The 27,687-nt window shown below is 41.3% G+C and overlaps 1 protein-coding gene across 2 annotated transcripts in view; it reads right to left on the bottom strand.

The window, feature by feature from the left end:
* CPEB2 (cytoplasmic polyadenylation element binding protein 2) overlaps nucleotides 1-27,687 on the bottom strand; it is a 122,375-nt gene that overhangs the window by 12,806 nt on the left and 81,882 nt on the right. For both annotated transcript variants that reach the window (XM_084857101.1, XM_084857100.1), the window contains 4 exons: nucleotides 27,263-27,433; nucleotides 25,067-25,156; nucleotides 12,647-12,765; nucleotides 10,583-10,697 (listed from right to left, as the gene is read on the bottom strand). In XM_084857101.1, the coding sequence (XP_084713227.1) occupies nucleotides 10,583-10,697; nucleotides 12,647-12,765; nucleotides 25,067-25,156; nucleotides 27,263-27,433 (495 nt within the window). The remainder of the gene's footprint in view (nucleotides 1-10,582; nucleotides 10,698-12,646; nucleotides 12,766-25,066; nucleotides 25,157-27,262; nucleotides 27,434-27,687) is intronic.

Here is a 27,687-nt window from a genome sequence, read left to right on the forward strand (position 1 = left end):
TAAAGGCAGCCTGGCCTACCTATGGCACTTCAAGCTAAATGTCCTTCACAGTAGTACTACCATAAAGTTGCAGTAATGGGAGGGTTTTTAAGACTGTGTGGCTTTGATCACACAAGGTGCCACTTTAGCTGCTGTTGTGGCACAGGCTTGTGCTTGCATCCGTGGCAACTAAAGCAGGATATTGTGTTTTAAGACAAGGCCAGTACTCTAACCAAGCCTGCATATTACTGAGTTCTAAATGGCAAAGCTGCTTTCTTCCAGGGCCAGTTCACACAATCACCTTCCATGTAACGTGTAATGGGTTTGAAGGTAATGTTTAACACTGGTGTTATGTGTATGATCACATGCATGTAGGCCTAATTTGCACAACCTTTTGCTGTTCTGAGGGATGGAGTCATGGAAATTGTGTTATATGTAGCAAAGAGACTTGTTGCATTTGTTGAGACTAACAAATTTGTAATGGCATAAGCTTTTGTGGACTACAGTCTGCTTTATAATTATTATTTATTAATTTATTTAACATTTGTTTTAGGCTGCCCTTAAGGGTAGAACCCATCAACACTTGTGTAGATATGATAGGAAGAGTGTGGAAACTAGGGATGTCCATGCCTGATTTTCTGTCATCTATAGATCCATGGCTAGGTGACTGCGAAGCTTGTCCCTCAGGTATTCCAGGAATCAGACAGTTTTGTTTTAAACAAGGCCTGTTCTAATGTTACAGTTTACAACTTTCATTTAAAAATCAAAATAGGTCTTTATTGTAACAAAAAGATCAGATGAGTCTGGCATGAAGAATTTGCAAAGTTCTTTAAGTGGATCCATATGTCAGAGTCAATTCACATACATGAGTTTGATGCTAGTACACTCTGTGTTTCCTAGTAGATAACTGCAACATTTGAACTGGAGAGCTATGTCTATAAACAAACTGCAGACATGCACCTGGGACACACAGCCAATCATGGCTCTGGGGCATGTGTTCACTGTATGTCTCCATGTGTTTACCAGATACACATTCAACCATTACTGAGTTCATTGGAAAAAATATCAGTCTCCCTTTCCAACATTATGGCGATACACGTTTTTGACCAGTTCTTAACCTTGCTTGCAGCCTTGCTCTGTGCTGAGAGAAGCACAAAGAAAGGCACTCTGCCGGCACTGTGATGTCCCTGGCACCGGTCATGTCTCTGGCTTTGTGTGGTACCCAGCTTCCCCGATGGGGGTGCTGGGTACACAACCTGAGACTGGAGATAATAGTAGGTATTCCCTCCAGGGGAATTCTTCCAGGGGTCTCCGCAGGCTAGACTGGTGAGCCCGGGAAGCTGGGTTAGGCCAGCAGGCTGGGGCTTCTGCAGCCCTGGGCTAGACACTTTGCAGATAATGTTGCTTGTATCTGCTTGAACTTGAATTCTACGGTTATAGTAGATTCCATAGAGTTACCATGGACACCTGCTTGTCTTTTTGTGATGGATACTTTTACATTTGTGCAGCTCAGCGATATGGACAAGATCCATGGAAGTGTGAGGTTAACCACTTGCATGCTTGACCCCTGCCTAGCTTGGTTTATTAAGATAGCCAGAGGAAGTTTGCCGAAGTGGGCTAAGAAAATTACAAATGCCTCATTAGGGGAGGGCATAGTTCCATCTAATCTTAAAATGGTTGTTGCATTTATTTTTATTATCGTCATCGTCATCATCAATATCTACAAAAAAGCCATCAAGGCAGTGTACAACAAATGAAAACAACAAAACCTTAGAACAATAAAAACAAGAACATTAAAAACAGTAAAAAGCATCAACACTTTAAAACTACACTTTTTGAAAGGCCAAGTTGAAAATATGAATCTTTACACTTTTTCTAAAGGCCAAGAGAGTAGGGGCCAATCGTAATTCTTGAGAGTGCATATTCCATAGTTTGGGGGGGGGGGAAACAGGAGAGCCCTTCCTTGCGTGCCTCACAAGCGCACCTCTGCAGATAATGCCACCCTCAAAAGGGCCTCTCCTGCAGATCTTAATACCAGAGCAGGTTAATAGCAAGACAGGCAAGTCTTAAGCTGTTCAGGACTTTAAAGTTTAAAACTGACACCTTGAATTGTGCCCAGAAAGCAATTGACAACCAGTGCAGGCCTTTCAGGACAGGTGCAATATGGTCCTGATACCATGCACTGGTTAGCAGCCTAGCTGCTGCATTTTGTACCAGCTGAAGCTTCCACACAGTCTTCAGCACTCCAGACACTCTTCAGGGCTAGCCCCACGTAGAACATTTTGCAATAGTCAAAATGTGATGTAACTCAGCTTTAGGGGTTCATGGATGGAACTGATTTACCAGATTCATTTCAATCTGACTTCAGGCCTCATTTGGCAAGAGGGACAACTTTGGTCACCTTAGTGGTTGATCTATGCACAGAAATGAAGAGGGAGAGTGTGTCCCTGTTACTTCCACCGGACCACTTAGAAGCTTTTGTTACCATTGACCGTGATATCCTTTTGGTCCACCTGGCCTGGCTTTGGAGCAACCATTTTACAGTGGTCCCAGTCCCACCTTCCCGAAGGTGGTACAGGTGGACTTCTGCTTGAAGCCTTGGTCTTTGGAGTCCTGCAGGGTTCTATTTCGTTTCTCATGCTATTCAACATCTACGTGAAATTGCTAGGAAAGATTGTCCAGTGATTTGGAGTATATTATTATATTATATTATTATATTATATTATGGAGTATGTCATTAGCCTACTTTAAGAGATGTTATTATGAATCAGGAGATAAATGTTCAAAATTACTGGCTAATGCTTTTAAAAAATGCTTTTAAAAAAGGCAGAATCGGAATCTGATTCTGGGGATTAAAAACAGTAAAGGTGATAAGATTTTTTGCTATAAAAAAATTAATGAGGAATTTGCTCAATTTTTTATTCCAATTTATATTCTTCTGATTCTCCAAGCCCAAATAATATAGATTACTTAAGAAAGTTGGACTTAAAACCCCTTTCTCCTGAACACAGATCCTATTTAAATCAACCTATACCTGAAATGGAGGTTACTGAAGCCATTAAGAATCTAAAAAATTGCAAATCCCGTCATCATCACCATTCTTGATGATGGTTTCACCAGTGATTTTTATAAAGCTTTTAAAAAGGAATCAACACTATGGCTTACTAAACTGTTTAATAAAATCTTAGAAGGGGGAGTTATACCTGGTATGTGGCATAATTAAAAAATAATAGTGTTACTAAAGCCCGACAAGGACCCCCATTTAATGGGCTTTTACCACCCATTAGCTCTTATAAATCAAGGTACAAAATTATTATCAACAGTAATGGCCAAAAGGCTGAACCTATTTATAGGACAATATATTTCTCCAGATCAAACTGGCTTTATCCCCACAAGAAACATAGCTGACACCATATATAGAGCATTAAATGTTATCCATGTAATCAGTACCCACAAAAGTCCTGCAGCCTTACTGCCACTGGATGCTTTTAAAGCCTTTGATCAGGTGGAGTGGTGGTTTCTCAAGCTATATTAAATAAACTAGGCTCTGGAGATAACTTTATGCATCTTATTAACCAAATTTACTCTGTGTCATCTGCAGTGGTTTGTACCAACATAATGGAATCTCCCAGACTGCAATTGCATAGAGGTACTAAATAGGCCTGCTCTTTGTCTCTGTTGTTATTTGCCATAATAATTGAGGCCCTAGCAATTGCTATTCAAACCAACCAATAGAGGGCATCCGTGTTAATGGAATAGAACATATTATCAATAGGGATGTACGAAACGACTCACCTGTTTCGTTTCGTGACATCCGCAGTGGGGGGGAGGCACTCCGTCCCTCCCCCTGAAATCCTTGCCGGCTGGCTCCGCTCTGCGGCGACTCCATGGAGCCGCTGGCCGGGGCTGCTCGCAGTGACATCAGGCCGCTGCTGGGCTGCGCAGGGACGCAAATAGTGGCCGCCGTAGCCACCGCCATTTGCGTCGCTTTTTTTTTCGCTGTGATAGGCTACGTAAATATTTATGTAGCCTATCACAGCAAAAAAAAAGGGAATGCAAATGGCGGCAGCTACAGCAAATGGCATCCCTGAGTTAGCCATGATAGGCTACGTAAGTATTTACGTAGCCTATCACGGGAAAAATTGTGAAGCAAATGGTGGCTGCAGATGTGGCCGCCATTCACAAAGCAGCGCGAATGGCACCAGGTACATGCTCCGTTTCGTGCGCCTTTCGCAGGGTGGGGGGTGGGGGGGCTTCGTTCCGCCATGGATTTTGGGGGGCCAAATGCACTGGCATTCGGCCTCACTGAGATCTGTGGCGGAATTCTCCGCCATCCCTAATTATCAATTTGTTCGCGGATGATATCCTTTCGATGTTAGGTAATCCTGATAGGGCCATTTTACCTCTGAAGGCAATGCTGCAGGAATTTATAGAAGTTTCAAGTTTAGAAATTAACTGTTCAAAATCGATGTTACTAACTTTGTCACAGTGGGTTCAGATATCTTGGGTGTTAATTTCAAAGGATTTATGTCAACTCTGTTGTATTAATTATCATAAGAACATAAGAAGATCCATGGTGGATCAGACCAAGGGTCCATCTAGTCCAGCATTCTGTTCACACAGTGGCAAACCAGCTGTCAAACCAGGAACCCACAAGCAGGGCATAAGTGCAACAGCACCCGCCCACCCATGTTCCCCAGAAACTGGTGTACATAAGCTCACTGCCTCTGTACCGAGATAGCACATGGCCATCAAGACGAGTAGCCATTGATAGCCTTTTCCTCCAGGAATTTGTCTAACCCCCTTTTAAAGCCATCCAAACTGGTGGCCATCACTACTTCCTGTGGTAATAATGGTAATCATAATGTGGTAATCATAACGTTACAAAGAGTATTATTAATACGTTAGAGGGCTGGAAACAACTGCATTTATCATGGCTTGGAAGAATAGCTGCCATTAAGATGGCGATCGTCCCCAAACTTCTTTTTTTATTCCAGGTTTTACCTGTTATATTCCCTAAGCAATGGTTTGAGAAATGGCAACATATCCTGGAACGCTTTATTCACAAAAATAAACAAAGTAGAATTAGCCGATTGATTAAATATAAAACCCGAGATAAAGGGGGTCTAGGCATACCTGATGTGAAGTATTATTATGATGCTTTCCAGCTAAAACAACTAATTCATATCATATGCAATTCAAAAGGAATTGTATGGGTGGGCATGGAACTCCAACAGGCAATACCATCTTTTAGAGCTATGCCATTCCTCTCTCCCTCATGGCTCAAGATAAAGCAAATTGACAACCCATTTCCCCAAACAACTATGACAGTGTGGAAGAGGTGGGAAAAAATTCTTGCCCCATCACTTTCACCTTCATACCCTTCTTAGACCTATTACATTTTAGGGATAGAGACAAATATGTCCAATATGGGAAGTGGGAGGAGAAGGGTATGTTTAGAATTAGAGATCTATTTGTTAGAGGTCAACCTATAACAGAAGAATCTTTGAACATCACTGCATTGGAGCAGACAAATCTTGAAAGGCTAAGCTGCCATTATTGTAATGCCAACAATATCAGGCTGTCTTGGAAGGATGATTTAGAAATAAAAATTGATGAACAAAAATGGTTGCAAATCTGGTTTCAACCACCTTTAAGAACAGCTTCAGTGAGAACTCTTAAAATGCTCTTTAGATGGCACTGGACAGCTCTTAAATTATACTGTATCAATAACTCTGTTTCAGCATTTTGGTGGAGAAGTTGCAATTTAATAGGTTCTTTTATGCATATGTGGTAGGCATGTAAGTTGGTAAAAACTTTCTGGGAAACTGTTTTCAAAAAAATTTCTGACACTACAGGGCAACTGCTGTTAAAAAAAATCAATATGCAGATGTCAGATGGCTATTTCTAGGAATCACAGGAAGCTGTCAGTGGTTAGATGAAGACTAATAAACTGAATCCTAATCCAGAATAAGATAAAGGTGCTTCTGTTTAGGAAAGGGACCAACCCACAAGTAGGAAGACCAGCTTTTTAGTCTGAGGGTCCTTCTTGACTCAGTTTTGCTTCTGGATGCCCAGATAGCAACCTTTGCTCAGTTTAGGCTGGTACACCAGTTACACCATTCTTGCAGTGGTCAGAGAGTGACACATGCTTTAGTTATCTACAGGCTGGATTACTACAATGTGCACCATATGGGGGTACTCTTGATTGACTTCAAATCAGCCTTTGATTTTATCCCTTGGAACAGACTGTGGGAAAAACCTGATGCTACTAATACTGATATTTGACTATTAATGCTTATCTGTAGCCTGTATGAAAATAGCCAGCTGAGGGTATGCTGTGATCATGTAGGGCACCTTTCTGACCTTGTTCCAACTTTCAGTGGAGTAAAACAAGGCTGTATTTTAGCTCCCATATTATTCATTTTTTACATTAATTCGATGGCTAAGAGTTTAGCTGATACTAGTTTCTATCCCCCTGAACTGGACGCTAGATCTCTGTCAGTTCTTGTTTATGCTGATGATGCAGTGCTACTATCTCAGATGAGTATTGTCTTGGGACAACTATTAAGAGCACTTGCCACCTATTGCAGCAATGAACTTCTAACTATTAATTATAACAAGACTAAAAATATGGTCTTTACTAGAAGGAGGTTTAAACATAGATGACAGATCAAAGGAAAGTGCAAATAAAAAATGCCATGGCAAATGCACAGAGGAGTGTCTCAGCCTTGCTTAAAGACTTCCATACTAAAGGAGGACACTATATTTCTTCGGCTATTCAGGTATTTGTAGCTAAGGTAGTACCTCAGAGGATGTATGGGTCTCAGTTGTGCATTTATGATAATTATGGGCCTTTTGAAGTCCTTCAAACTAAATTCCTGAGAGCTATCTTTGTAGTCCCAGGCTGTGTTTCTTTTTAAAAATTATTCTTTATTTCATTTTGACAATATACATAAAATACCATAAACAGTAATCAACAAAATCCATCATATAAAATAAAACTAATGAACAGAAAAAAGAGAAGAAAAAAGAACCCCCCACACACAATAATTCAAATAGCATATGGAATCTTAGTACAAAACACACTCACAAAAAATAAATAGGAGCCTTAGGGGGATATTACAAATATAAATATAAACATATTTAAAGGAGATTTGTGCCTTAAGTAAGCCAAATATTACTAAAGGCTTTTAGGACTGAATGCATATATGCAATCAAAGTCCACCACTCGGCAGCGAAAGTATTTTCTTTTGTCCTTTTGCTATGCATAACTTGTGAGTCAATTTTTCTATTAATGCTACTTCCCATACCTTATACCATTTAGCTATCGACATTCCTTGTAAATCTTTCCAGTATCTGGCAATAAGCACTCCTGCTACTATTAAAAGATATCCCACCAATTTCTTATGTGATAGGTCTCTATGCTGTCCGTGGAATAAGTTTAAAAGCGCTAATTCTGGAGATCTGTAGTTGTTCCCATTATGTTTGAGATTCCTGAGAAAACTTTGGTCCCCCAAATCTGAGACCTTCTTATAATCTCTTACATGCTGTGTTCCTAATGTGGTTCTGTGTCTGGAGGCAGGCTTAATTTCTATGGAGGCCCATGCATAGATTTGTTTGATAAACTTTTGGCTCAAACTTGTCTTTTTCCCTATGAGATTGGTTCCACTGACTGCAACATACGCTTTCTAGTCAACATAGAGAAGGTTACTGACAGAGAAATTACTGACTTACGGGTTTACAACAGGTAGTTTAATAGCCCTTGGATATTTTAAAGCAAAACTAACTATTAAACAATGAATAACATGATACAGAACTACAGAACTATTTAAGTTCTGTCACAAAATATTCCTTCTCTGAGAGTAAGGTACTTCTGCCTACAAATTATCTGAGTAATTTAATAATCCCCAAATTCAGAAAAGCATTTACATTAGCTCGATGTAATGTTTTACCATCTGTTGCTTTTAGAGAGAAGATATCGGAAGATTCCATACCATGAACATCCATGCCTCTGTGATGGGGTGGGGGGGATGTGGAAACTGTTGGGCATGTTCTATTATATTGTTCCTTTTATCAAGGTATTTGCTGTGTTTTTATTATACCTATTTTACAAAAAGTGCCAGGCAGATCAAATTAATGTTATCTTTTTTTCTGATCAGGGTCCTCAGATTACAGATCTGCAGACAGGTTTTGTTCAGCTGCTAGTGTTTGCTGCAAACGTTTGGTAAAATAGTACTATTCCATACACGACTTAGGACCACAGTACCTGACGGAGCGCCTCTCCTGACACGAACCTACCCGTATACTACGCTTAACATCTAAGGCCCTCCTCTGGCTGCCTACACCGAGAGAAGCTTGGAAGACAGCGACAAGGGAGAGGGCCTTTTCGGTGGTGGCCCCCAAATTATGGAATCATCTCCCCAACGAGGCCCGCCTGGCGCCAACATTGTTATCTTTTCGGCGTCAAGTTAAGACCTTTCTCTTCTTCCTTGCATTTGGCAGCATATAAGTTTTAATCGATCCTGGAATGTCTTATGGTTATAGTTCTTTGCTTTTGAGATTGTTTGAAGTCGTTTTAGATATATGTTTCTTTTGTGTATATTGTCTGTTCCTGTGTTTTTTTTATGTAAATGGTTTTTAATCTCTGTATATTGTATTTTTAATGTTTTTAATCTTTGTAAACCACCCAGAGAACTCTGGCTATTGGGCAGTACAGAGATGTTAATAATAATAATAATAATAATAATTCCAATTGGCTAATACTCCAAGGTCATGTCAGTAGTTTTGAGTTTTTGTATAATTATGTACATTTTGTGTAATTATTGTACATTTCATGTGCTGATCTACGACCATAATAAAATTTATCTGTCTACCACATGGTCTTTGAAGAGTCTCCAGAAACTTTAGTTGATCCAGAATGCAGTGGCTTGGGTGCTAGTGGGAAATATTATTCCTCCTTTACAACAGCTGCACCTAATGCTTTGTTTCTGAGCACAAGTCAAATTGTTGGTGATTACGTTGAAAGCCCTAAATGTTTGGGGTCAAGATATATTAAAGACTATTGTCCTGAAAATATTATTCACTCCTTTCCTAAGTTGTGTTGGGAAGGATCTTCATGTCCCAACACTGGCTGAGACAAGACTAGCTGGTACACATGAGAGAGCAATGTCTGCATCTGGGCCAAAATAGTGGAACTCCCTACCATCTGACACCCTCTTCCGCGTGCCTAACCAAAACAGGTGTTTAACCAGCACGTTGAGATTTTTAGTGACTGTATCCCTTACTCTCAGACTATGCTATCTACTTTATCTATCTCAATTGTTTTTACTGTTTTTGTTGTTTTATTGCTATTTTGAATAAACTGTTGGAAGCCACTGTAAGCACTTGGTATTCAGTGGAAGGGCAGGATATAAATTGGCTGAAATGATTTAATAAATGTTTCACAGATGCAGCTATACATCCTGGGATCCCTCCTCCTCTGCTGCAGCTCCTCGATGCCTGCAACATGCAGCTTTTATCGTGAGAACAGCAAATTTTGCAAGCAAAATATTGCCAAAGCAGCCTATCACTTGGGGGAAATCACTAGCTGCTTTTTTAAACCGGGTATGATATTGCTGAATCCTGACAGCAATTCTACAGAAGCCCTGAAAATAAAGCAAAATTTATTTTTCTATACATAATCAATAAAAAGTAGTTTGCAGATGTTTAGTTTAATACTTTAGCAAAGACAAGCTATGCATCATGCTGACATTACTGACGTCTGGCAAATTTCCAGAATAAGTAACATTAATGTGACATGCGTAAGAGAATTCATTTAATTTCATTCAATCAGTTGCAGACCAGTAATAAAATTCTGTATAATACATTTAGAAATACATTTTTGCTAGAATTGTCTGTTTTGAATTATAATAGTAAGATGGCTGATTTTTCTAAACATTAGTGAAAGAAGCCTGTAATGATTCCTCAAAGTCAGGTGAAGTATATTTAAAGGATAAGCAATGCTTTGTAATAAAAGGCCTTTTCGAAAACCTAATTGCAAACACAATGTTTAAAACTGTGATAATTCCACTGAAATGTTCATTATCAAAATGTGTGTGTGAGGTAAGTTATATTTTATACAAATATTAATCAAATCCACGCCTTTACTATACAACCTGTTGTTTCTTCTGTGTTAGTCTATACTATGCACTGATGCAAACTTCTGTGGGAATATGTGTTGCCAGGTGCTGATTATTTCCCGCCCCCCTCAGAAGACACATTTGAGACTGCCTACTGATGGCTTGTTATCAGTGCCTGACAATGTGTATTCATTGTTGATGTAAGACACTTCTGGAACCCAGCTGGGCTAGTTAAGCACTAACAATAATGACATGCCAAATCAGTATGTGGAATATGCTAACAAAGAGTAAAAGAAGCTCAAATATGACAAGTGTTCAGTTGCATCCACCTTTAAACTGAATAATGTATTTTTAAGGGATTATATTCTCTAAAATCAAAAGTTCTCAGATTGAACTAGATTGTAAAAAGGAGTTGTATGTGTATTTGTATTAGAATTAATTACTAAGAATAGTGCATAATACTTAAGAAGTTCTACACTTACCAGCTCGTAATGGCCTGGGCACACCACCAACAAAAATGGTTTTTCGAGGATCTAGAGGCTGTGAACCATCCATCACAAAGTCACTATCACTTAAGTTCCAGGGACGGATCTGAACCTATTAAAACAAAGGAAGAGAACAGCATGATTACTGGAACGGTGTTTTCCTCAGTCTAACCGGATTACTGGAACGGTGTTTTCCTCAGTCCATATAAAATGTCAGCCAGTGCATCCCTGGTATACATTGTTACCTGAGCTTGTGGGTGAGGGGGTTGAAAAAATCTAAAACGGACATCAAAGACAGGAGTCCCTGCTGTAACCTGGGTCTTACTTCATGTGCATTCCCGCCTCCCTCCACTTTTGAACATTTAAAAGTACAACCATTCTGCATCCAAGTCAATGGAGCATAAGGCTTCTGTATGCAGCTGAATGCTTGATTTGGTATGGGAGGAGGTAAACTGACCTTTGCTGCAAACTGATAGGTGGGGGGATTTTTGACTGGGAATCCAAACCAGCTTCAGGTCCACCTCTACCTCTGACCTGCAGTATTAACAGTGGACTACTTTACAGGGCTGCTCTAAGCTCCTCTCCTTTAGCACAGCCCTCCAACCTGCCATAAGGGTATAACTGTGAACTACACTGCAGAGTTGTTGTATACTACTCTCTCAGCCCAACCTGTAGTGTGGCAATAAAAGCAATGAATAAAATTGTAGGGTTGTTATATACTCTCTCAGCGCCTTCAGCCCAACCTGGAAAAGGGCTCTACTAACACCTCTGGACAACAATATTGCAGGGTTGTTGTAAACCACTCAGAGCCTGACCTGCAGTACTCAGTGACTGGGTTCAGACTATCAGCGGAGGAAAAGAAACCACTGTGGCTTCTTTTCCCCGCCCTGGGCATGCCGCTCACATGACTGAAATTTCCCTAATTATCCTCACCATGGTGTGGATTGCCATGTCATGGCAAGGTGCACAGCAGGTATGGCTTCCAAACCACCCCATAACCCCTACAACAAGCCAAGGATTGCGGGGTGGTTTGGAAGCCACCCTGCTGCGCAACTCACTGGGTTTGGATGACATGGCAACCTGTGGCTCAGCAAGGCTAATTAGGGAAATGGCAGGCACATGAGCAGCGCATGTGGAGCGGGGAAAAGAAGCCACTGTGGCTTCTTTTCCCAGCTGGTTGTCTGAACCTGGCCAATGTGAATTATACTGGAGAGCTGTCATAAACCACTCTCCCAGCCACAGTCCCTTCCAACTTGCAATATGGGGCAATGAACCGTGTTTGTTTTGGAATTTGAATTATCAAGATTATTTTTTAAATGTTTCACATTAAGCAAGACCTTAAAAACACTAACAACATTTCTCTTTGCTGCCACCTTTTGTGGGATATGGGGTGGACACACTGGTGGCCAGTTCCGCCTATATTAAAATATTGGATTTTTCCATTGATTTCTATGGGCAGCTTTCCCTTCCATCTCTCGGGACATTTAAAAATAGCTTATACGTGTTTCTTCTTCTGTCCCCCTTTTCCAGATACTCCATTCCATTACCCCCTTGATTTTTCATTCATTGGGGGGGTCTTTTGTTTGAAGGTTCCCCTTTTTTAGCAGGGGGTTCTGCCTAAAGATTTTTTGTACTTTCTACAAACCTTGGGTTCTGCCAAAATCTGGTGGTACCTTCCTCTTGTGCGTGGGTGATGCAGTTTTGGTTACAGAAGCAATGGCACAGATAATTGGATTGGAAATAGAATATATGATAATTGTTTTATCACTCAAAATATCATCAGGTGTTCAACTTCATGGGCTCAAACAGATATGACAATTTTTGGCAGGACTGCTGGGCGTGTGTGTGGATAATTAACCCTCCTTTATTTGGTAGTGATCCTTCTCTCTCCCCCAACCCCATAAATGCATTCACATTTTAAAATCACATCTCTATTGGCCCTAAATAAAAACTTACTTCTACTTTTTTTCCTCATCATCGTCATCTTAATCTTCATCCTCTGAGAAGTAGCCTGCAGACAGATGGCAGTTATGACGTGAAGACCACGTTGTGTTTACTTACTGGCTTATCCTTGATAGTGGGGCTGGAAACACACAGATAAAGCTTTCCATCTTCTTCAAGGCAGGCATCAATCAATGCTTGAACAGAGCTCTCTTCTTGGAAAAGGAGGAATGCATAACCTAGAGAACATGGGAGGGTGAGGTGGGGAAGGCTAGAATATAGTTGTTTTCCTCCTCATAGTTTTCTTAAGCATGAACAGGATCCAAAGGCCTCCACATATGTACCTAAAGTACTTCCATGTGTGTATTGGGACTTTGCTGATGTTTGCTTCTGACTGTAACCCTTTGCACTGTTATCAGATAATGCACTGAATTGGGTGTGTGGGAGCTGTTGTAGAAAAGGGGAACGTGAAAAGTCCCGATATATGACTGGAGGCTACCAGTCCATTATTCTAAACTTCTGGGGGGAAAAAACATCATCATGTCATAAATGAACAAGGACAGTACATTAATTGAATCAAGAGTTCGGATATAAATAAATAAATCTAAATACTTTCTAGTCAATGCCTTAGACATCTTGCAGTGCAAACCTATATGTGTCTACTTGGAAATAAATGTTGTTATTTTCAAAGGAGCTTACTCCCAAGTAATTGTATATAAGAATGTAGGCTAAGGCAAAAACATCTATGATATAACATTGCTTTGCTTCCTCTTCATACTAGTCTAGCTATCATGCCAAAACCCATCTGCCTGCTTGATGTTAAAAAAGTAGTTTAAGATACTTTAGGGTGCAATCCTGGGTAGATAGGTGGCCACCTCTGACCTCGGAGGGGACTGCCTATCCAAAGCAAGGCAGGAGAGGCATGGGGGGATCATTCCCTCCAAGCCTCTCCTGCTTTGCTCTTTTTCGCTAGATAGCCATTTTCAGCTGTCTAGCGGCAGGGGGCCCGGCTGGGAGAGGAAGCTGCCGTACGACACATAGGATGTGTCGTATGCGCAGCTCTGCTCTTCCCACTCTGGAACATCCCACAGCCTCACCCCTTTTCAGTTGCTCTGCACTCATCTTCCGAGCATGGAGGATGGGGCTTCTCTGTGCTGCCTCGGGACAAGGCAGGAGGTCAGTTCTTTGAGGTTGGTTCCCGGAATAGACCATATCCTATGGCCCGCTAGACAGTGTCTAGCGGGCCATAGGATTGCTCTCTTATTTAGTTCCTATGAAAATCAGATTTGGCACAAAAGGATTAACATCAGTTCTGGAGATTAAAGTAAAGTAGTGTGTTGCATATGTGACCTTTCAATACAACAAAAATAAGAATTCAATACTTAATGTGTGAACGCTAAATTTATTTATACATATATGCAAGGACATATGCACACAAACATTGCTGATATAGTTGGATAGCAAACCTAAGACTTACCAATCATTATGATATATAATACTGAAAGATTATTTGCAATCATTTGGGAATATTATATTGAATCGTGAATTGTTCAGCTACTGAAGCTTCCTTAAATTCTTGCAAGCAATTTCCCACTTGAAGACAAAAAATGGTTCATGGTTATCCAGTGTTTTTTCCCCCCCTAGCCTGGCCTTTTTTTCTCCTTCCCTGGGCTTTTCCAAGTAGTTCTATCCACTTTGGCCAAATCCTGAAAAATGGCAGTTTTAGCATTTTGGGGATCTTGAGTCAGTTCCTTCATACAACATCCTATTGCTAAAATATCTCCCTTGGCGGTGTAATGAAGAAATCTTACAATGAATACTCTGGGGAGTGATTTGTCTGATAGAGATCTATGGTTCCTTTCTATATCAAGGCAGTAGTCCTGCAGTACCTGCAGATAGTTGGTAAAATACTGAGGAATTGCCTTTGGCTCCATCCTCTATCTGTTACCGATATGTTTTGCCAGTAGGCTTGACCCTCAACATAAACAATCTTAGCCTGCAGATCTTTTAAATTCCTTGTGCATTGTCTTAATCAACATACAATGTTTCCAGACTGAGAGCTCCTAGCACTTCCAATAATTGCTGTTCCACTGTACGCTAAAAGTGAAATCCCCATTGACTGTCCACATTTACTTCAGTACACTCTTTTGTTGTATGTTTCACATCATGTTCTGATCACTCAGTGGGGGGCAATATAGACATGTGGCAGTGTTGTTTCCTCCCCTTTCTTGACCCCTCATGTTCACCATACCCCCTTCTCCCAACATTCTGAACTGGCCAACTGGGTGCTTTTCAGCACCATTTTAGCATTCTGTTGGGTGTGTGTGATCAAAATTATTTAATAATAATAATAGCCTGCAACACAGTGCAAGTGGATTGCAGCCTTACTTCCGTGTTACAACGGGGCTTTAAATTCTAATTTTTTCTGCTCAGTTTCACATCCAGGCTGGGAAACTTGCTTTTTCTTTCAACTGAATTTCAAACGCACCCACTGAAAGCCACAGGGGTTTGTTACATTTTTAAATAGCTTTCAGGGGGTCCTTTTAAGTCATTGTTTCCAGCCTGTTGGCAACAGTTGAAATTGACAAGATGTGTGTCAGTTTCACCTCCTCCTCTCCTTTAAAAAAAAAATAAAATAAAAGTAGGCAGCTCTTAGTAACATTTTAATAACAACAACAACAACAACAACAGTGATTGAGCATCAGTCAGAGGACTGCAGCCTTACAGTCCTACACATGTTTACTTGAAGTAAGTGCTGCTGTTTTCCATGGGATTCCTTCCTGCTAGGTAGGCTCCGAGAACCTTCGGGAGAGGGGAAAGGATTTCCTTTGCAGGACATGGAATGGCTCTGGAAAGCGATAAAGGAGGAACATCCCCAACATGTCATCCACTTTTCTTAGGGACAGCTCCTCCCATCCTGCCTCAATTATACATTTTCCTGTTCACACCTGCTGGAAGGTTGCACTGCTGTTCCTCTCTTTTCTGCCTTAACAGATTTTTGTGTGTGTGTGTGTGTGTGTGTGGTTAGAAGAAAGAAGGATGTAGCAATGGTAAAAATGGGCTGATTATGTCTGGACCCTCTATAAAATTCTGTGAATAAGCAAGGCAATTGTACAATAAAAGCATTGTCTGGAAGTACCCATAGTGAACACAGCTGCAAAATCTATAGTGCTTGAAATGCAGCAGTTGTGCATGCAGTTAATAACTACTGCTTTCAGTTCTGTCTCAGTTCTTTCCACACCTGCATGGAGGAGCTTAATGACTATTCTGACAGTTTGACTTTGGCCCTGTTTGCATGACAAGGAAAGGGGAAGGGAGGAGTGGCTCACCCGCATTTTTGTAGGAGCTGCTTTGGGGCCGGGCAGGGCTCCTCTAGGGTATACATTGCACCATTCTAAGTGGCTTCACATAACTTACTTGGGGGGGGGGGGTTGGAGTGAATGTCATCTGAGTGGCAGGGGCTGCTCAACCAATAAGAGAGGCTCCCTCCCTCCAGGCTCCATAAGGAAGGTGCGAAGTAGTTAATTCCTGCTGTGCGCATTTGTAAGACAAGCCTCCCAACGAGCCCCTAAGCCTCATTGAACACAATGGGTGTTACTTCTGAGCAGGCACACACATGCTTGTGCTGGGAAAGGCAGGGGAGAGAACACAGGGATGGAAAACTAGCCCCCTTTCTAACCAAACGGATACTGCCCAGGATATCTATAATGAAGCTGTGAATTAGTTACTTCCTAAAGCAATAAAGCAAACAACAGAGAATCGGAGCCTCGAGATTGCACTTAACCACACTTGGGGAACTGGGCTTTAAACTGTGCCATTTCAATTGAGGAGGATCTCTGTAAGTACTGATGTCGGCATTCTGAGGGCGAGCCTCATTGACTACAAGGGGAGTTACTAGTTCTGAAGGGACACTAATTGGTTTGTGCAGGGACTGGAAACACACAGGAAACACCCCTTGCCCGGGGTCACGGTGAAAGGCACACCCCTGGGCAAGGCTAGCATACCCAAGGTAAATGCAGGGGTTGGGGCACACAACAACTATATTGCTGAGAACCCGATTTAAGTAAAAGAATTGGACTTTAAGCAGTCTCAGGAAATCCAGTTTTTCCCTGTGGCTGCTGGATGGCCACAATGTCATGTATCCCTAACAACCTCCACATGCAGCCAGTTCAGAGTAAATCGCTGGTGGAAACACCCCCTTTGTCTTTGTGCTTCAGACTGTGTGGGATCTTGTCAGGATCCTGTCTGGCCTAACCCTGGAGAAATATCTTCAGAAGAAGAGGCTAGGGTCTCCATGGAGAAACCCGCTCCAAATTAATACCTGGAGGAACCTACAGTAGACTAAAAGCAGTCTGAAGAGCCCCATCTCAGGGATGTTTCGCTTCCCCGCCCCCAGTAACCCCTCTGAAGCCTGCCTTGATCTCCGATTCTCCCCCTTCACCACCACCCCAGCCTGCAACAGTGAAGGAGGCAGCAGACCAAGGGGGAACTCAGAATCATTACAGAAGACTGCAAGAAAGCTCTAATGGACTCATAGGTCATTAGTGATTCCAAGCTCCTGGAAGGAATAATAGCCTCTTGCCAGGGTGGGAACTATGATTAATTTCTCAAGGAGAGCTAAAAGAATTTAAGAACTTTCTGAAGAGAAGCAGTTATTTGGTTTCAGATGTGCTGGAACACAAGGGAATTGCTTTAGAACTCATGTTGCTGTAACTCTACTACTTCTTGCAACAACTGGTTTATGACTAATGTCCCCTCCTCTTGCACCATGCCCTGACTGACCCCCCAATTCTGCTCTTGTGCTGGAGGTGTTCTGCTGGCACAAGTGTTTCACTGGCAGTTAGGGATGTACGAAAGTCACTTAGCTGTTCGCGGATTATGTTGATGGTGGGGGGGAGAGGCATTCCGTCCCTCACCCTGGAATCCTCGCCGGGGGAGAGGCGCTCCGTTTCTCCCCCCCGGAATCCTACGCGGCTGGCTGTGCTCCGCGGCAGCTCCGCGGAGCAGCCAGCCAGGCCCAGCCAGGCCAGAAGAGTCCACAGCCGTATTTCTGGCCACGGAGGGCTCTGGGTAAAAAAAACAAAAAAAACAAAAAACCGTGTACGCAAATGGCGGCAGCTACGGCCACCGCCATTTGCGTTCCTTATTTTTGCCCTCTTAATCTACATAAATATTTACGTAGACTATGACGGTGAAAATCAAGGGGAATGCAAATAGCGTAGCGGGCGCTATTTGCATCCCTTTTTGATTCCCCGTTTTAGCCTACGTAAATATTTATGTAGGCTAAAACGGGGAATCAAAAAGGGACGCAAATAGCGCCCGCTACACTATTTGCGTTCCCCTTTATTTTCGCCGTCATAGTCTACGTAAATATTTACGTAGATTAAGACGGCCAAAAAGAAGGAACGCAAATGGCTGCGGCTGTAGCCGCCACCATTTTCGTATGGGGGTTTTTGTTTTTGTTTTTACCCAGAGCCCTCCGTGGCCGGAAATCTGGCTGCGGACGGCTCTGGCCTGGCCTGGCTGGCTGCTCCGCGGAGCTGCCGTGGAGCACAGCCGGCCTCGGAGAATTCCAGGGGGGAGGAACGGAGCGCCTCCCCCCCCCCGAGGATTCCGGGGGGAGGGACGGAACGCCCCCCCCATCAACATAATCCATGAACAGGTAAGTGACTTTCGTACATCCCTAGGCATTGTAGACCAAGACATCTGTAGGGCACCAGGTTGAAGAAGGCCACTTTAAGAATGCAAAGCAGCCTTTATGTTCCTAAAGTTGTATTATGCATAACTTGGTTTGCTCATAAAATTATCATTATGTTCAAAAACTTTTAAAAGTAAACTCGGTAAATTTGTAGTCATTGTCTGAATAAACTATACTTTAAAAATTCAATATACCAAACATGATTAATTTTATGAGCAAACCAAGTTATGCAGAACATATTTTAGGTTCCTAATTTATGTTTGACCAGAGGGAACTTGAACGAGTAGTCCCTGAAACATCTGAATCATCCTAGAAGCCAGAAGAAGCAGGAAGAACTGGAAGCAGAGGAAGACAAGTCCAGAAACAAAGGACTCTGTAGAACAAAACCCAAACTGTCAAGAATTCTTCCATATTATGATATGGTGAATCTATTAAGATGTTGGGAAACTGAGCATGACTTGGAGCTTTCCAAAATGTTTATCAGTAAAAGATACATTGGATCAATAATTTTAATAAGAAATGGAAGAAATAACTGCTGAGAATCTTACAAAGAGGATTAAAACAACATTTTTCTCCATGGCTTCATTATTTCCAGACATTTTAAATCTCTATTCTGTAAGGGAGCAATCCTATGGTTGCTGGTCAGCAGCTAGACGGCCATAGAATGCATCGGTTCCTGGGAACCATCCTTGGCGCCCGTGCTCAGAGGTCAGTTCCCTGAGAACCGACCTCCCCTCGCCCCCCATGCACTGCCTTGCAGGCAGCTTGGAATGGCCCCGTGCTCTGCGCTCGAAAGAGGAGCATGGAGAGTTGAAAATGGGGCATTCGAGGGGGTGTTCTGGGGTAGGGAAGGCGGAAATGCCAGTACGACACATCCAATGTACATATTATTGGGATTAAAAATCTGTCTAATGATGTACAATTGCCTATTTTTGTGGATAAACTTTTGCATGAGATACTCCCTATTCCATCTGATTATTTACTTGATATTGAGCAGGCATTTCATGTGCCAAATGCTAAAGAAACTGACTATACGATCATAGTCCAATTTGCAAAAGTCTCCACAAAGAATTATATCCTGCGTTTGGCAAGAGAGGGTGGAAGCCTTTCCTGAAAACAAGATAAAGTTACGTTATTTCCAGATTACATCAAAGAGGTGGCGAATAAAAGAAGGCAATTTATCAAAGCAAAAAATATGACAAAACAAATGAACTTAAAATATTAAGTTCCTGCTACACTTTGTATTATGTGTGAAGGTCAGATGAAGACGTTTCTAAATCATGAAATGGCGGAGGCATGGCTAAACGTAAAAATGTGTGAGATTTCTGTTACAACCCCATGAACTGGAATTTTTAAACAAGCTTTGTTAACTGTTTGTGTTTAGTCTACATGATCCAGGCTAGGTCAGAAGATAAATGATTATACATATATTTGTTTATTCTCTTTCATCTTTCATTTTTTCTTGCTTTTCTTTATATTTTTTATTTCAAAATCGATATGGTATGCTGTATTTAAATTTATTGTTTGAGTGTATATTGTGCACATGCACTTATATATCTAGTATAAAATATATTACTGATTGTTGAAGGTTTATTTTAAGTTTTATTATTATATAACACTATATTTCTTCTTCTTCTTCTTCTTCTTATTATTATTATTATTATTACTATTATTAATATAGGCTACTGGGAATGAACTGTAGACCTGTTTCTTTGATATAAGATTGATGATATGATATTGAAATGTAAGGTTGTTTATTAAACTGTAAGATTGTTAAGGTTATAGATAGAGTTTTTAAAATAGAATGGCATCGGAGCCGGGCGGTATTGGAGTTTAAACTTAATTCTTTAAAGGGGAGGGAGAAGGGGAGGGGGAGGGGGAGGGAAGGGGAAAGAATCTTCTTTTCTTTTTATTTACTTCCTTTCCTCCTCTTTTCCTTTTTTTCTTTTCTTTTTCCTTCTCTTTTTGTTATTGTGGTGTCCTCATCAGAATATTGTATTGCTGGGTAATTGTAGTATTGATCAGGTTGTTGGTATTTTGGGTATTGTTTATTTCATTTATAAAGATAAAATAAATAAAAATATATTTAAAAAATATTTAGAATTTCCATCCACTCAGGGAAGGAAATAATGAAACTATCTTCAAAGAGATGTCTGTCTGAGTGTCAGGGGGACAGGGACTGAAAGCTAAAATCGTATGAAAAAATATATACATGAAAATATCCTCACCATCAAATGGTACAAAATATGAGGAACAATATAGGATAAACGGATTTCCACAGTGTGTTAAAATTAATACTTATATTTAGAGTTACTGATAAACTTCAAATAGTTAATTGGTTAAGACTGATGTATAATGGTCATCACATTTCCTCTGAAGAAAAATATATAAGACAGAAAGATCCTAGGATTCTCCTTCATTTCAAGCACCTGTAAGGGTTTCCTTTTAAAAAGTCATGCATAAAAAGCTAATCTGTAAACTAAGGTAATCGTAGTATGAAGCCTCTGAAGATATAAGCTAAGCATAGCATGAAGTCACTGATCTACCTAAATTTTCTTTGGTAACTGATACCTCAAATCAACGGTGCAAGAAGTGCAGCCCATGGGCCACATACAGTCCTCTCAAGCCCTGTCTGGTGGCCTTGAAGACCCCATCATCTGCCATCACCAGAAAGAAAGAAAGAAAGAAAGAAAGAGAGAGAGAGAGAGAGAAAGAGAAAAAAAAAATCTAGAAATAGGTTCCAGGGTTTCTGACATAGAAATTTAATTCCTAGAGCATCCTAGGAAGCCGTGCCTGAAGATTCCTGCCTGCTTCCTAGGATGCTCCGGGGGATGCTCTAGGAATGAGACTTCTGTGGCAAGAACCATAGACCCCATTCCCAAAGTATTTTATTTTCATCATGGAGGAGTGAAGAGTTAAAGCAGTAAATGCGTAGGTGTGCGTAGGTGCGAGTAAGCGGGAGCAGGGGGAAGTGACAGTGTGTGGAAGGAGTGAGTAGATGTGAGTGGGGATAGTATGTGTGTGTGTGAGGGGGGGGTGCTATAGGGGAACCCTGATCCCCGACAGATTACTCCGAAGGGAATGCAGCACAAGTTGCCAACCCCTGTCTTAAACTGAAGGTGTTGAAATACTGAATTGTGTACAAGACAAGTACAGTGTGAGTCAGTGAATGATGTGCTTGTGTGAGAGTGAGTTGTTTGTGAATGTACATGCATGCATGCACACGTGCATCTCCTCCACCCCAGCAGACACCTGAGGCAGTTCTTGGGGCTGAAAAGGTCGTGCACCCCTGCTTTAGATGATAGCAAGGAAATGGGATTTGCCATCTTAAAAGTGGTATTTAAAACTAGTGTTTGAGATTTCTTAACTAAAGTTGTGAATTATTGCTGAGGTCTAATGCAGTTTAGAAGATAAAAGTTGGTGATAAAATAAATGTGAGATACAAAAGAACTACTGTATATAAGTCACACCTCTCCTGAAAATATAAAGGGTCAGTATCACTGATTTTCCTTCATGGATAACATTGAAATATATTTTAAAGATGCTATAGACTCCCTCTTCCCCAAAAATTCTGCTTATGTTTTCAAGTTATGCTCACACTGGGGTGAGGGAGATGACAGGACACTTCCTTCCCTACCCTGTTTTTTAGATACAAACAATACTGTTCACATATGATACTAAATTCTAGTTCAATTGGTATCATTAAATCAATAGCTATCAATTTAATTATATTTCTTGGTATAGCATTCTGATTAGCGTAAGTCTCTCTCAATAGTTATATGTCTAATCATAGTATGTGTGTGTGTGTATGTAATAATATAAATATTATTACATTTATATCCTGCTTTTTTCCTCTTGCAAGGAACCCAAGACGGCTTACATATGACTTACACGTACAATTCTTCAACAACATTGGGCCAATATTTCACTGATCACTTGACCAAGTGATGTTTGACTGATCAGATGCTCATCACTAATCACCTGCTGTTCTGCAATTACCATTCACTAGAAAATAATTCTGGCTTCCATTATAAATATTCTTTGATAAACAGCAATGATTTATCAAAAATGCAAGTATTCTAGCATCCATGGGACAAATCCCATTTTGTTTGGAGGGTCAGTCCAAGAATGCATTATTGTATTTGAGTTCAGAACATTAACTTTGAGACACAGTATTGGACTGAAAATCGAAAAGCCTTTTATACACAGGTTACAAAATACATAGAATACATAGAATACAAGACCTTCCATGTCTTTAAGCTTTGGCATTTTCATCAAGTTGGCTTAATTCAGCATTTCCCAAAGTTTTGATACACAGTGCAATCCTACACACAGTTAGGCTGCTGAAATCTGTTTCAACGGAATTTAAAACACACTAAGAGTTTAAAACACACTAGAGTCTACACTGGAGCCTCTTTCATTTGCATTCCAATGCACTGCTGTGCTGGTATCTTTTTCACACTCAACTGCTGGTCTGTGGCCACATGATAAGGAGTATAGCATAGTATCCACTGTGTTTAGAACATGATCAAGTGCCACACAGCACTGAATAATGTTGTAATTGGAGGAGAAGTAGGAGTATGAAAGGTCATGTGTGCTTTATCGTTCATATTTATAGTGATAGCACATACCACAAGCACCAGTACAGTGCTGTAATTGTGAGAGAAGTGTAGGTCATGCTGTCATTTCAGAAAGTATAGTAAATGTATGTATACCTCAACAGCTTTGCAGGAATGCAGGCTTTAAAATAAAATGATTGTGTAGTTATTCAGAATTGCGCAGTTGTGTAGATGCACATTCAAAATTAGCCCCTCCCCCCAAATGGCTGACCAGCCACTCTCGTTGTCGAAGAAGAGGAAATAGAGGCAATTACAGATGTCCTGCCTGCAAATCCCTTTCTCCTACCTGAGGTCAAAGGTGAGGGTGGGAGGAAAATGTTATAAAACAGGTTCTACAGCTTTTAAGCCACTCCCACTGATAAGAGTTATAATATCGCTAGGTTGGAACACACGTAACACATGGAAATCGCGATCTTGGGGAGCAGGATGTCATAAATGTGGTCTGGAATAAAGTAGAACATTGAGGAAGAAATCGCATTAGCACAATGGGTTGGGGAGTGTGTAGCATGAGTGAGCCAGACATTGCAATATCAATAAATGATCCTAGTGTAGATTGGTCCCAACTACACTAAGCCACAAGTCTAAGGACCATGCCCCATCGAACTCAGTAGTACTTACTTCTAAGTAAACATACACAGGATCAGGCTGCAAATGCAGGATTGTTGTAACTGAAGTCGTGTTATTATTGACAATCCCATTTGATCTATGAATTCAGTGGCAGAGTGACTAATTCTAATATCTTAAATCTCAGTTCCCATTAACCAAATATTATTGACATTCCTCATAAGATTGTTATGAGAATTTAAAAAAAAAAACACCTAATGAACATGCTTTGTACATTAGCAAATATGACAACCAGAACATTTTCCTGACACTTCCTACATCTGGACATGAATTGTTTAAAATGTACCAATCAATATGTGAACCGCCCAGACAGCTTCGGCTACTGGGAGGTATAGAAATGTAATAAATAAATAAAATGTGCAAACTAATAAAATGAATCGCAGTTGGCCAACATACCATAATTCTCTAGGCATTACTGAATTGGGCTAGACTACAAATTCAAACTTTATATGTTACAGTATATAGTGGAATTTGAAAGAAAAAAGTTACATTCAGCATCTAACAGAAATTTCAAACATCACATTTAAAACACATCAAGCTACTTGGCAAGTAAAACAGATATGATCCAGTAGTTCAAAAACAAAAGGGCTTCTCACTGAGTATGAAAACTGTATATCATAAAATTGGAAACACTGCACGCAATGCAAGTTTAATGTTCTCTGCTTAAGTTTTAAATCCAAGTGTGAGGTCTAATAGTAAATCTCACTGACAAGTTAGAAATAGACTAGTTTTTAATGCTGTTTATAGCAGAAAAATTGTCTTGCAGCCATGTCACTCTACTAATGCCCATCTGCCATTCAAACATTTGGATCAAGTTTTGAATATGCTTTCTAAAATTATTACACAAAAATGAGAAATTATATACCATCATTATATACCATCACCACCACATTCTGAGAGTTGACAGTTATACTAATTCCATGAAAAGCCAAAGAAGTCACCTGAAAACATGGTGTAGGAATCTGGCTTCTACTGAACTGCCACATAATTCATAAGCACAGGGAAAATTACTTTGCACTAGATAAGACTAACACTGAGGTAATACTTAAAGGGTGTAATCCTATGCAAGTTTAGACAGAATAATGTCCTACAATTCCCAGCATTTCCCAGCTGGCACTGCTGGCTGGGGAATGTGGGGAGCTGTAGGACATTTTTCTGTCTAAGCATACATAGGATTGTGCCTTTACTTGTTTTCTCTGTAAAGTACCATACTCATCTTGTTCCCTTGACAGCATCAAAGGTTACCTCGCAAATAGAGGAACAATATACAAGCTTTGAGGGCCAATTCACATACAGGAGCAAGCCATTTTTTTTATCCAAACAATTTGTTCTGGGTGTGGATATAACACTGACACAAACTACAGTGTGCCAACAAGCCATTTCAAGTGTATTGACACTTTTCTGCAGCTCCTATGAACGCAGAAATGTCTGCAGCAGCTTCTTCTCTGTACAACCCAGGTCAAAATGTGGTTTCTCCCCCATTTTCCTGTACAGAGGAGGAATTGTGGGGAAAATAAGCTATCTCACATGTGAGAACTAGCCCTGAATGTCTCTCCAAATAATGCCTTTTATTTAGTGAAGAACTCAGAAAAACAATACCTTTAGGTGGAAAATAGGATTTGCTTTCTGCTTTGTGAGGCCAGTCAACCACCAGAGGTCCAAATCGTCTGAAGCTAGCAGTAATTTCATCTAAAAATTTGATACAAATAAATCCAGTTAACGTATTAGCTTTTATTTCCTTTATTAATCTTTTTCTTAGCTACTTCTGGACCACTTACTTCACTGCTGTTGTAGTTGTTTTAATAAAATCATGGCTTCTTGCAATACATAAAATAAACGTGAAGGAATATCCTGAAAATAAATATTTGAGAACCCTTTTCCCAGCTTGCCTTGAAAACCATTTGGGTTTCATGGGCATTCCTGTCAAAAAATCACCGGGGGATCATTTGAAAGAAATGCTTACAACCCCCCAGATGGTTTTCATGCTCCCCATCTCTACCAGTTCCCCAGATTCATAAGCAACCCCCATTTATCTTTGCAAAGGAAGAACTGGAGGCAGGGAGAACAAGGAAGAACTGGAGGCAGGCTTCCCCCATGTTGTCCTGAGCCTGAAATGATACTCCCGAGTACAGGAGTGTAGTTTGAAGCTCAGAACATAGTCCTGCAGGCCTGTCATGAGCCCTCCCTCCTGAAAGTTACTTCTGTCTGCAAAGGAATGGGGAGTTGCTTGCAAAGGGAACTGACAAGGAGGCTAAACCCCATTTTGAGTCAGCCTCAGCCCCTGACTCAAATGAGTCTGGACTCAATTTGAAATGAGACATTTCCTGCACTGTTCAGCCTCCCTAATTTAACAGGTGAAGCTATAATTAATGCCTAACTTCTCAGAACTTTAAGAGCAACTCTATTATAGATATACAACAATTTTAACATCTTAATGGATATTGTTTTCAATACACTTAAGGCTACACAATGCAAAAATTGCAATGTTAATACATTAATGTTTATTTTAAAACTGATGGTGTATCAGTTATGTATCACCTATGTATCACCAACAATAGCCTGAGAGAAATCTGCCAAAGCACAGCAACTGGCCCAAGGCGGCCCAAGCCTGCCCAGGGAGTTTCATGGTTGAGTAGGGATCAACTGCTCCCTTCCCCTCAAGTAGGGACTACCCCCACCCCATGAAAAATAGGGATGTACGAATCCCTTACCTGGCTCCCCACAGGGGCATCCACGGTGGGGGCGAGGCGCTCCGTCCCTCCCCCCGGAATCCTCGACGGGGGGGAGGTGCTCCATCCCTCCCCCTGGAATCCTGCCTGGCCGGCTCCACTACACGGCCAAGCCATGGAGCCGCCGGCCAGCTCCGGCCGCCCGCAGCCGGACATCCAGCCGCTGGGCAGCCCTGCAGGGACACAAATGGCGGCTGTCATAGCCGCCTCCATTTCCATCCCTGTATTGAGCCGTGATAGGCTACGTAAGTATTTACGTAGCCTATCACGGCAGGGGGTAAAAAACCCCAGCGTACGCAAATGGCGGTAGCCGCCCCCATTTCGTACGCTGGGGTTCCCCCCCCGCCGTGATAGGCTACGTAAATACTTACGTAGCCTATCACAGCCTCCGCAGGGATGCAAATGGCGTCCCTGCGTTAGCCGTGATAGGCTACATAAGTATTTACATAGCCTATCACGGCTATTGAGAGGAGGAAGCGAATGGCGGCCGCAGGACGGCTGCCATTCGCAAAGCAGCACGGATGAGAGTAGGTAAGTGCTCTGTTTTATGTGCCTTTTGTGGGGTGGGGGCAGCGGGGACTTTGTCCTGCGCGCCTTTCGTGGGGTGGGGGGGCGGGTGCTTCGTTCCACGATGGATTTCGGGGGGCTGAATGCACTGGCATTTGGCCTCACCGAGATCCGTCGCGGAATTCTCTGAAATCCCTAATGAAAAATGCTTTGCCTGACAGTGGAGATAAAATCAGTATTATTGTTCTGATCACTGGGAAGTGTATGCCATTTTCACAAACCAGACACCTTGCACTATTTATTTGTGTAAATTATACCAAGCATAGGATCTACTGAAGCTAATTAAGTCATGCACAGCTATTTGATTTCCCCCCCAATTCCCAGCTGAATCCTATACATCCCTACTCAGAAGTAAATCCCACTGAGTTCAATGGAGCTTAATCCCAGGTAAGTGGGCACAGGATTGCAGCCTCACTTCTACAAATGTTTGTTTTTCCAATTAAATTCCACAGAAAATAAAGACGATCCTCTCTCCCCCACTAAATGTCAAGTAACTCACCTTCATCAATGTCTGGAGGAAGACCACCAACAAATACCTTCCTAGAGAAACGTTCTATCCGTTCTCCATTCTGATGAGCAGAATAGCATGTAGGTGAATTCAACACACCCACTTGCTCACTGTGACCATCATCCAGCAAGCCATCGTCTATTGGAAAGAGGGAAGAACGACCTGAAGTTGGGCGGGGGGTGTGGTGTGGAGAGAAAGAGAACAATATATAGTGTGAGCTAGGATGTCCTCATTCAAATATCCGCTAAGCCATTAATGACAAAACTAGGCACCAATGGAAGCTTCCCTTCTGAGGTGAATAACAGCCTCCTCAGAGTGTGTGAAATTCATTGGGACCATGGTGAAGGAGAAAAGGCTTAAATGCAGTCCAAATCCTGATTGCCTCCCTCTGTGGTCGTTATTAAATATTTAAAATA

The sequence above is a fragment of the Heloderma suspectum genome, chromosome 5 (assembly GCF_057233095.1).
Source record: "Heloderma suspectum isolate Gila_16-S chromosome 5, 16-S_ref, whole genome shotgun sequence".
NCBI lineage: Eukaryota > Metazoa > Chordata > Lepidosauria > Squamata > Helodermatidae > Heloderma > Heloderma suspectum.